Here is a 12,238-nt window from a genome sequence, read left to right on the forward strand (position 1 = left end):
CATTTCCTTTCTATCCCCTTCTAATGAATTCTAGCTTTGACTTCTCATGAATTAAAATATCCAAACAGTCAGTTCCCAAAAGGGTACCTGAGCCAAATCTGGACAGAGAGGGAGGAACTGAGAGGACAAAGACAGAGGCAGAGATGGTGGGGCTGCTTGTGTTCCCTTAGGTTCCACTTACCAGCTCCTTCACTGTGCAGTGTGGCAGTGTGTGGGTGTACGTACAAACACAGGTAAAATTTAGATATTTTTATCCTCCTACACTCTTACATGTAGAGTCAGCTCTGATCATATTTGAATATAGCCATGGTGATGATTTCTTTCCCTTTGTTCTTGTGCTTCTCCATTTCTCTGCATTTGTTGGTTGCGATTAGTCTTGATATTCTTGGTGAGCAGAGGAAAACCTCTCTGACTACATATCTTTATACACACCTTGAGGTTTCCATCACTTCTGCCCACTCTCAGAGCCACTGAATCACCAATAGCCGGGTGCCCTTCACTCCTCTGTTAACAGGTGCAGGGCCACCCCTCTAAATGGGTGCTTGTGCTTCTTTGGGTGTAGCTTTAGTGCACCTAGAATAACACAGTGAATTATTATCGTTTTTGTCATCAATGGTCATGCTATCATGGCTATTTGTTTCTGTTTGTTTGAATAAACAACCAGACTAGGGGAAGATCATAGGTTGAAGAAAGAGGACTCATTCTATCTCTGACACTAATTAGTTGTATTGAGGGAGTCAGCAATCTCTCTGGCATTTGATTCTCATATGTAAAACAAGTGGGTTGGACTATATTCCTTGAAGGTCCTGTTATTCCTTGATGTCTTAAATATCAAACTGAATGTGATGACCATGCTGACGTTCTCTTCTTTAGACTCATTCCCAGTGCCTGTGTGAACAGGTCCACTTCATGTATACCATTAACCTCTTAGAAATGTGAAGAGATGGGAGTTCCCTGGTGGTCTAGTGGTTAGGATTCTGCGCTTTCACTTTCATGGCCCGGGTTCAACCCCTGGCTGGGGAAATGAGATCGGAGGCGTGGCCAAAAAAAAAAAAAAAGAAATGGGAAGAGATTACAAAACAAACACATGTTTTTCTAACTTTTTGTATATGAGCTCATTTCAATATGAGGTCATCAGGGAGAAGAAACTCAGAATAAAAATGGACAAAATGCAAATTTACCAGGAATTAATATAAAATCCTGTAGCTGGGTTCAAAGAACAAATTGCACAAATAGGTGTTTGGCTGACATTCACATATACATTTGGGTATTTGCATTATCAAGTCTGATGTGAGCCAACAGCATAATATATGCCCTGTGCTGTAAAGGATCCCAACGGCAAAGACAGACTGGAAGCAACTTTACTAAGGCAGTGGCCAAGTCTGAAAATATGAAGTCAGCAGTCTTGAAAGAGATTGGGCAGAGGAAGGTCAGAGAGACCAAAGGCAAGAGACAGCTCAAGGCTGTGGCAGGAGGTCAGCAAGAAAGCAAAATGAGGGGATCAGTAATGTCAGAGCTTAGAGATGAGTAAAAAAGAAGGAAGTGGAGAGGATTGGGGTGGGGAATGGCAGTCAATTCAGCAAACAGCTGTTGCTGTAGCGAAGGGTTCCAGCTTTTCTTTTTCTTTCTTTCTTTCTTTTCCCCAACATTATAGTCCCAGGCAGCTTCCCAGCCCCTAAATTTCTCCATGCCCTAGAATTTGTCCCTCTTAACCTAACCTCAAACAGTTTTCTGATTTGTTTAAAGGGAAGAATTATCTGCATTATTTCATGAGCTTTCAGAGCCCGTATGTGAAGGAGCTACCTTTATTGCACACTACTCTCCAGCCTTAGTTGGCTCTTTCCTTATTTCCAGGTGATCAGCCCTCCCACACATGCCCTGGTCGTTTTTTCCCTGCCTCTGCTAATGCTCTTGTTCTTTCCTGACTTCCTTTCCTCTGTCAGTTTCAAACACATCTTCCTTGCAAAGGTTCACCTCAAGTCCAGTCAGCCCAATCTACCTTCTCCTGCCCCATTCTTGTTCCCGTTCTCCCACAGCCTGTAGAACAGAATATGGCTAGTATGTCATGGGGGTGGGAGTGGGCAGGAGGTAATTCCCTCGGTGTAATTATTAACTCTTTAAGTAGTGTATAAGCTTTGAAAAGAAGAAACTATGTCTTACAGAGACCACATGGTATAGGACAGAGTTTGGAATTAGGAAAAAAAAAAATGGTATTCAGTCCTGGCTCTGTGACCTTTGGCATATACCTCTCTCTAGGCCTCCGTGTCCTTCTGGGAAAAACAGGGATAACCATTCCATGCTCTGGCTTCCTTAAACAGGCAATCAGGTGTTTAGGTCAAGGTCACAGGAAAAGTACTCTAAGAAAGTGAAGGGTTATCATAAGAGGTGCCTTGTCGTAAAAAAAAGGCAAGGGAATTTGAGAATCTGAATTCTGAGTTAGATTTTAATTCCTGCTCTACCGCTTACTCAATATGTGGCCTTAGAAGTTTCTTGCTTCTCTCAAATGAAAATGACACTATCACAAAGATTATGGTGTTGATGCTGGTTTATATGCCAATTTCTAAGAGCCAGCTGTCAAATATTTAGTAACTTTGCAAGCAGGTTGTTAAGCTGTTGTTATTAGCTTGAAATCTGCCTTGGTGGGAGTATTTACACCAGGGAAATGGACAAACACTACAAATCGGATTGTTGGGTTTTTTTTATTCTGGAGAGTAAACACATCGGTGATTATGTAAACGGGGCTCTGTAAATTATAAAGCCCTTTGCCTTCCTTACCATTAAAAGTAGCAATGGTGGGCTTCCCTCGTGGCGCAGTGGTAGGGAGTCCGCCTGCCGATGCAGGGGACATGGGTTTGTGCCCCGGTCCCGGAAGATCCCACATGCTGCGGAGCGGCGGGGGCGGTGAGCCATGGCTGCTGAGCCTGCGCGTCCGGAGCCGGTGCCCTGCAACGGGAGAGGCCACGGCAGTGAGAGGCCCGCGTACCGTAAAAAAAAAAAAAAAAAAAGTAGTAACGGTAATAGTAATGTCCTGTACCCATAGAACCTAGCCTAGTGCGTGGTTCTAGCATTTATTTAATAAAAACATTTTAATTTAACTTGGTACTGCTCCTAGCATGCATTTAATAAAAACGTTTTTAATTTAACTTGGGTTCACCTTTGTATTATTTTGATACTTCTGTCCCTGAGCTAAAGAAGCTCCCATGTTTACCTCTCTTTAAATTCCTCTCTATAAAGTGTCTTTTTATTTTTTTTGTTTTTCCTTTTTGGCCACACCGCCCACGGCATATAGGATCTTAGTTCCCGGACTAGGGGTGGAACCCGTTCCCCCTGCAGTGGAAGTGCAGAGTCTTAACCACTAGACCGCCAGGGAAGTCCCTAAAGTGTCTTTTTAAAATCAGATAACATAAATAAAAATCTGGTTCAGTGCATGAAACACACAGTAGGCATTAAACCATCTACATTTATGAGCTAATTATCTTCATTCTAAAACTTCATCTCTTCTGATATTTCATATCTCAGTTAATGACATTGTCCATCTATCCATTATCCCAAGTTAGTTATCTGAAAGTATTCCTCTCCTGTCCTTTTCCTCACCCACCCCCATGTTTTATCAATCACTAGATCTTACCAGTTTTACCTCTTAAAACCTGTCCCCTCCTCTTCATTCATTGCCATTGCTACTGCCTTGGTGTCCTCATCATTTCTTACTTGATCTCTTCCTCCTAACTAATATCTTGACCTTCAGTCATTCTCCTTCAATCCAACCTCTATTGCTATGGGTATGATTTTAAATTACAAATCTGACCAAATCACTCCCTTGCTTAAAATTCCTTAATGACTCTCTGTTGTCTTGAGGATAAAATCTAAAAGCTTTAGCTTGCCATACAGGTCCACCATATTCTGACCTTGGCCCACCTTTTACAAGAGTTATCTCCTACTGCTCCCCATTACTACCTGGAACGCCTAGTCTCACTTCCCTAGCAATCCCTGGTCTCAGTAATGAAGATGAGAAATTAATAACATAAGAATGGTCTATTTTTATTTGTAACCCCCAATATAGGATACTGTGGCTCCCCATCACCTTCAGAATAAAATCCAAATCTCTTAGCCTAGCATACTTACAATCTAGCCCCTGACTCTCTCCAATTCATATCTTTCTCTGTATATATACATATAACCTACATTCCAGCCACTAAGATATCTCATCTGTTCCATATTTTCATCCCTCCATGCCCTCGTTCACACTTTCTCCAAACCTGTAGTACCCTCTTCCTCTTCTTTCACTCACTCCTTTCCTGCCTACCCGATGAATTTCTACACTTCCTTCAAACAGATCAATAGTTACCATCTTTGGGCAGCTATCCCTGAAACTATCCCTCCCTCTTCTGTGCTCCCAGAGCACTTGGTTAAGCAGTGTACAGTCAATCTTTGTTGGTCTGTCTTTTGCCCCCTCTGCGAGATCATCTTTATCCCGTGGCCTCTAGCACATCCTTGATGCTTAATACAGAGTGAAAGAAGGAAGGGCTATTATATAGGGATTTGCAAAGAAAGTAAATTTCTGATAAGAGACATACATTGAATAAGTTTAAGATTGATTTTGCATGATCTGGTGAATCTAGAACAATTCTATGTCTTTATTTTCAGGGGGTAGGTGGCTCTGAGAAATTGGTGCTAATGGACAGATCAGAAGCAAAGAATAAGTTTAAAGAGCTGCGGCTTGGTCACATTGCTCCAGATTTGGTGCAGTACAGTAAAACAAAATTTACATCTTAGGAATTTATCTGTCACATACACAAGACATTTATCTACATGCCTTAATGAATGCCTTAGAAAGTAAAGCAAGGTGCCAGTGGACAAGACACTAAAGCAAACAGAAGATATCAGCAGTGACTTATAATAACTCAGAATGTAGTTTCTAACAAAAATATATTTATACCTTTGGGAAGGGAAACAATTTTTTTCTGATTATAAATATAATACATATTTCTTAGTCTGTTCAGGCTGCTGTAACAAAAATACCACAGACTAGATGGCTCAGACAACAAACATTTTTACTTCTGACAGTTTTTTGGAGGCTGAGCTGAGATATCCAAGGTCAAAGCACTCACAGATTTGATAATCTGGTGAGGGCCTGCTTCCTGGTTCATAGACAGCCATCTTCTCACTGTGTCCTCACATGGAAGAAGAGAGAAGGGAGTTCTCCGGGGTCTTTTTAATAAGGCACTAATCCCATTCATGAGGGCTCCACCATCATGACCTAATCACATCCCAAAGGCCCCCACCTCCAAACAGCATCACAAATGAGTTTCAACATGTAAATTTGGGGGGGACACAACCATTCAGTCTATAGAAACATATTAATGCAAAATACTTAGAATATCTCGAAAAACACAACATAAATCCCTCCCAAATCTAACCACCTAGAATTAACTGTTGTTAATTCTTCGGATGTATCCTTCCAGTCTTTTTTTCTTGTATATGTGTTTGTGTATCCTTTTAAATAATAAAATTTTTAATGGCTTACATTGTATATATTTTTCTAACCTCTTTTTTATATTAATATGTCATGAACATTTTCTCATGTTAGTAAATACTCTTCTACAACATGATTTTTAACTGCTGCACAGTATTCCTTCATATGGATGAACACCACTGTTTATAATCAATCCCCCTTGTTTCAATGTTTTTATTATTATAAACGGAAGTGTAGTGGTGTGGATGACTAAAGAAAGGGTGATCTCACGACCTCCTCCTGTTTTCCCCAGGTTCTGAAGCCCCCTCTTACATCAGAACTCTTTTCTAATGATCCTCTGAGTGTCATCTCAGGACCCTGGGCACACTCATGGCACGATGGCCAACCCTCAGGAGCACCTGAGCTGCTCCCCTTCCCCACACTTGCCTTTGAGTGAAAACAAAACCTTCAATGGACTACAAGATGACATCGCACCTATGCGAAGCCACCCTTCACCCAAGCTTCTTAAGGACCAGCAGGAAAAGGGGGTGGTGCAAACAGAGCTAAATGAGGGCATGAACAGCCCCATCACCACAACAGTGTTGACAAGCGTAAGCGAGGATTCCAGGGACCAGTTTGAGAACAGCGTTCTTCAGCTAAGGGAACAAGATGAATCAGAGATGGCCATGTCTCACGGGAACAGCAACACTGTGGATGGAGAGGGCACGAGTGGAACTGAAGACATCAAGATTCAGTTCAGCAGGTCGGGCAGCGGCAGTGGTGGGTTTCTTGAAGGACTATTTGGATGCTTAAGGCCTGTATGGAATATCATTGGGAAGGCATATTCCACTGATTACAAATTGCAGCAGCAAGGTAAGCTAGAGTATGGACCTGGAAGATATTTCCTGTGTAAACGCACTACCACCATTAACTGCATAACCTTTGATAAATTAAAGACCTAGTGCCAGAAGAATACCCCATATCAATTTCCTATAGACCTTTTGAATGGAACAGATTGACATATGGTTGGTCTTTTTTGGTCGAAGCCCACCTTTTGTGGTTGTACAGTCCAGTGGTGTCCAGAGTAGAGTACATATAAGACAATCCATGACATTGTGAAGAAGAAGATGTTAGAGCTTCTGTTCCTTTTATCTCATCATTTTAAATTTCTACTTTCATGCATGTTTTCATATATATTTGGTATTTTAATAAAGTTTTACAGATATATAATTTATAAATAAATTACATAGTGAGTGCATATTCAAAAATTTTATTGACAGTTTTTACAGTCAAAAAGTCTGATGGTCACTGGACTAATTCAAAACCAGACGGAAGCCACATGGTACTGCCCCTGAAGATTGCAGGCCTGCCTTAGGTAGTAGTAAAAAGGAATTTTTTTATCTTACAGTCAGGCACAGAAAGCTCACATTTTGAGGAAAGAACAAAAAAATATCTAACCATTCTTGAGAAACATTATTATTTCGAGATCCCACAGCTTTTTAAAAAGTAAAAATTTAACTCCCATCGTTGTGTAGTATGTATATTCATATACTCCAATTCAAGCCTTATGCTTTTGAAGTAAAGAGAACACATGGCACTAGTGTCCTTTATAACTTCATTTATATTGTTGAAACAATTTTTTCCTGAGAACAAAAGTAATATATCTAGAAATTTTGGAACATACAAGTAAGTTCCCCCCAAAAAATTAAAATAATCTATGATTCTCCCATCTCCTGACAATAACCACCATTAGTGTTTTTGGTATATGTTAGTCTATACATGTGTGTATGTGTGCTTAAAAAAGTCATGCTGTTCTGTAATACTTTTTTACTTCATACTGTGAACATTTCCTGTATCATGAAATATACTTTTTCAGCATCATTCTTAATAGCTGCATAATATTAAATTGTGTTAACATACACAGTTTAAGTAATTATAATTAAGTAATCCTGTTTTTTTCCTTGTAATGAGAACTCTTAGGGTTTACTGTCTTAACAACTTTCATGCATTAACATAAACAGTGTTCATTATATTTATCAAGTTGTACACCACATCCCTAGTACTTTTATCTTATAACTGGAAGTTTGTACCTTCTGACTGCCTTCATCCAATTCCCCCTCCCCTACTCGCCACCTCTGGTAACCACAAATCTGATCTCTTTTTTTGTGAGTTTATTTTTGAAGTATAATTGACCTACAACACTATATTAGTTCCTGGTACACAACATAGTGATTTGACATTTCTGTACATTTCAAAATCATCACCATGATTAGTTACTGTCTGTCACCATACAAAGATGTTACATAATTATTGACTATATTCCCCACACTGTACATTTCATACCCTTGACTCATTTATTTTGTACTAGAAGTTTGTACCTCTTAATCTCCCTCACCTACTTCTCCCCTCCCCCCCTCCTTCCCTCTGACAACCACCTGTCTGTTCTCTGTATCTATGACTCTGTTTCTGTTTTATTGTGTTTGTTCATTTGTTTTGTTTTTTAGATTACACATTTAAGTGAAATCATATAGTATTTGTCTTTCTCCATCTGACTTATTTCACTTAGCTTAGTGTCCTCTAGGTCTGTCCATGCTGTCACAAATGGCAAGATTTCATTCTTTTTTATGGCTGAGTAATATTCCATTGTGTGTGTGTGTGTGTGTGTGTGTGTGTGTGTGTGTGTGTGTGTACACCACACCTTTTTTGTCCATTCATCTACCGATGGGTACTTAGATTGCTTCCATGTCTTGGCTATTGTAAATAATGCTGCAGTTAATGTAAGCGTGCAGATATCTTTTCTAAAGAGTGGGGGTTTTTTTGGTTTTTTAAAATTTTTTATTTTTTATACAATTTTTAAAGATTGCTTTCCATTTACAGTTATTAGAGAATTTTGGTCGTATTCCCCATGTTGTACATTACATCCTTGAGCCTATCTTACACTGAGTAGTTTGTACCTCCCATTCTCCCACCCCTCCCTCCCTCCCCACTGGTAACCGCTGGTTTGTTCTCTATATCTGTGAGTCTGCTCTTTTGTTATATTCACTAGTTTGTTGTATTTTTTAGATTCCACATATAAGTGACATCACACAGTATTTGTCTTGCTCTAACTTATTTCACTAGCATAATGCCCTCCATATCCATCCATTTGCCGCAAATGGCAAAATTTCGTTCTTTTTTATGGCTGAGTAGTATTCCATCGTGTGTGTGTGTGTCTGTGTGTGTGTCTGTGTGTGTGTCTGTGTGTCTGTGTATCCAATCTTGTCCACTCATCTGTTGATGGACACTTAGGTTGTTTCCATATCTTGGCAATTGTAAATAATGCTGCTATGAACATTGAGGTGCATGTATCTTTTCAAATTAGTGTTTTTGGTTTTTTCTGATATATACACAGGAGTGGAATTGCTGAGTCATATGGTAGTTCTATTTTTAGTTTTTTGAGACACCTCCATACTGTTTTCCACAGTGGCTGCACCAGTTTACATTCCCACTAACAGTGAACAAGGGTTCCCTTTTTTCACATCCTCGCCGACATTTGTTGTGTTCTTTTTGATGATAGCCATTCCTTCTGACAGGTGTGAGGTGATATCTCATTGTGGCTTTGATTTTCATTTCCCTGATGATTACTGATGTTGAGCATCTTTTCATATGCCTGTTGGCCATTTTCTTTTCCTCTTTGGAAAAATGTCTGTTTAGTTCTTCTCCCCATTTTTTTAATCTGGTTTGTTTTTTTGATGTTGTGTTGTATGAGCTCTTTATATATGTTGGATATTAATCCCTTATCAGCCATATCATTTGCAAATATTTTCTCCCATTCAGTGGGTTATCTTTTTGTCTTGTCAGTGATTTCCTTTGCTGTGTGAAATCTTTTAAGTTTAATTAGGTCCCACTTGTTTATTTTTGTTTTCATTTCCTTTCCTTTAGGAGACAGATCCAAAAAAAATATTGCTGCAGTTTATGTCAAAGAGTGTTCTGCATATTTTCCTCTAGGAGTTTCATAGTATCTGGTCTTACATTTAGGTCTCTAAAGAGTGTTTTTGTTTTCTTTAGATAAATACCCAGGAGTGGAGTTGCTGAGTCATGTGGTAGTCCTATATATAGGTCTATTTTTAGTTTTTTGAGGTATCTCCATACTGTTTTCCATAGCGGCTGCACCAATTTGGGTTCCCATCACCAGTACCCAAGGGTTCCCGTTTCCCTACATCCTGGCCAACACTTGTTATTTGTTGTTTTTTTGATAATAGCCATTCTAGCAGGTGTGAAGTGATATCTCACTGTGGTTTTCATTTGCATTTTCCTAATAATTAGTGATATGGAGCATCTTTTCATGTGCCTGATAGCCATTTGTATGTCTTCTTTAGATAAATGTCTGTTCAGATCCTCTACCCTTTTTTTTTTTTTTTGCTGTATGCAGGCCTCTCACTGTTGTGGCCTCTCCCATTGCAGAGCACAGGCTCCAGACATGCAGGCTCAGTGGCCATGGCTCATGGGCGCAGCCGCTCTGCAGCATGTGGGATCTTCCCGGACCGGGGCACGAACCCATGTCCCCTGCATCAGCAGGCGGACTGTCAACCACTGCGCCACCAGGGAAGCCCTACCCCTTTTTTAATCAGGTTGTTTGTTTGATGTTGAGCTATATGAGTTATTTGTATATTTTGGATATTAACCCCTTATCAGATATAGCATTTATAAATATCATCTCCCATTCAGTAAGCTGCCTTTTCATTTCATTGATAGTTTCCTTCACTGTGCAAAAGCTTTTTAGTTTGATGTAGTCCCATTTGTTTATTTTTGCTTTTGTTGCCCTTGCCTGAGGAGACATATCCAAAAAATATTGCTAAGACTGATGTCAAAGACCATACTGCCTATTTTTTCTTCCAGAAGTTTTATGGTTTCAGGTCTTACATTTAAGACTTTAATCCATTTTGAATTTATTTTTGTATATGGTGTAGTCCAGTTTGATTCTTTTGCATGTAGCTGTCCAGTTTTCCCAACACCATTTATTGAAGAGGCTGTCTTTTCCCCATTGTATATTCTTGCCTCCTTTGTCATAGATTAATTGCCCATGTAATTATGGTTTCATTTCTGGGCTCGCTATTCTGTTCCATTGATCTATGTGCCAGAACCATACTGCTTTGATTACTGTAGCTTTGCAGTATAGTTTGAAATCAGGGAGCATGATACCTCCAGCTTTGTTCTTCTTTCTCAAGATAGTTTTGGCTATTTGGGGTATTTTGTGTTTCCATACAAATTTTAGAATTATTTGTTCTACTTTTATGAAGAATGCCATGGATATTTTGACAGGGATTGCACTGAATTCCTAGATTGCCTTGGGTAGTATGGTCATTTTAACAGTATTAATTCTTCCAGTCCATGAACACGGTATATCTTTCCATCTGTTTGTGTTGTCCTCAATTTCTTTCATCAGTGTCTTATAGTTTTCAGAGTACAGGTCCTTTACCTCCTTAGATTTATTCCTACTATTTTATTCATTTTGACGCAATTGCAAGTGGGATTATTTTCTTAATTTCCTTTTCTGATTGTTAGTTGTTAGTGTATAGAAATTAACATATTTCTGTATATTAATTTTGTATCCTGCAACTTTACCAAATTCATTGATAACTTCTAGTGCAATCTTCTATTGCTTAACAATTTGTTTACTATTTTCAGTGATTATAAGCCACACTGCAGTGAACGTGTCCATTCCTTAATTTTCGCACATATCTTGATTACTCCTTAGGATAAATTATTAGAAGAGGAATGCTGGGTTCAAAGGATTTTTTGCTTTAAAGCGTTTGGTACATATCTTTGCAGCCTTATGTAAATGATCAGTTGTTATGAGTTCTTTCATCAAGAAATTTTATAAAGGAATAATATGGACCAGAAATGATATTCTGTTTGATTTATTTTATAACTGAATATTGGATTCTGTAGCCCTCCCTTAAAAATGTATTCATATAGTTTAGTCAAGACTGTTGACAGCTTTTCTACAACTACCAGGTGACATTAGTCGCCATTAGCCACTTTTTCCATGCATTCAATTTTTTCTATTTCTGAAATACTTTTTCTTTTTTTGATATTTTATTTTAAGGTATTATTTTATTTTATTTTTTAACACAATTTTTAAAGGTTACACTCCATTTACAGTTATTACAAAATGTTAGCTATCTTCCCCGTGTTGTACAATACATCCTTGTGGCCTGTCTTACAGCCAGTAGTTTCTACCTCCCACTCCCCCACCCCTATATTGCCCCTTCCCCCTCTCCCCACTAGTAACCACTAGTTTATTCTTATCTGTGAGTCTGCTTCTCTTTTTTTAATATTCACTAGTTTGTTGTATTTTTTAGATTCCACATATAAGTGACATCACACAGTATTTATCTTTCTCTGTCTGACTTATTTCACTTAGCATAATGCCCTCCAAGTCCATCCATGTTGCTGCAGATGGCAAAATTTCGTTCTCTTTTATGGCTGAGTAGTATTCCAGTGTGTGTGTGTGTGTGTGTGTGTGTGTGTGTGTGTGTGTGTGTAGATATATATATACCACATTGTCTTTCTCCACTCATCTATTGATGTGAAATACTTTCTTTTAGAAATGCAAATCAGAACTACAATGAGGTACCACCTCACACCAGTCAGAATGGCTGTCATCAAAAAGTCTACCAATAACAAATGCTGGGGAGGATGTGGAGAAAAGGGAACCCTCCTGCATTGTTGGTGGGAATGTAAGTTGGTGCAACCACTGTGGAAAACAGTATGGAGGTTCCTCAAAAAACTAAAAATAGAATT

The 12,238-nt window shown here is 38.9% G+C and overlaps 1 protein-coding gene across 3 annotated transcripts in view; it reads left to right on the top strand.

The window, feature by feature from the left end:
- The window catches only part of MAP3K13 (mitogen-activated protein kinase kinase kinase 13), a 161,628-nt gene that overhangs the window by 109,030 nt on the left and 40,360 nt on the right, over positions 1 to 12,238 (top strand). For all 3 annotated transcript variants that reach the window (XM_012536245.2, XM_033403197.2, XM_049709895.1), the window contains one exon: positions 5,766 to 6,325. In XM_012536245.2, the coding sequence (XP_012391699.1) occupies positions 5,851 to 6,325 (475 nt within the window). In that variant the 5' untranslated portion in view covers positions 5,766 to 5,850. The remainder of the gene's footprint in view (positions 1 to 5,765; positions 6,326 to 12,238) is intronic.

Source organism: Orcinus orca, chromosome 5 (assembly GCF_937001465.1).
Source record: "Orcinus orca chromosome 5, mOrcOrc1.1, whole genome shotgun sequence".
Lineage (NCBI taxonomy): Eukaryota > Metazoa > Chordata > Mammalia > Artiodactyla > Delphinidae > Orcinus > Orcinus orca.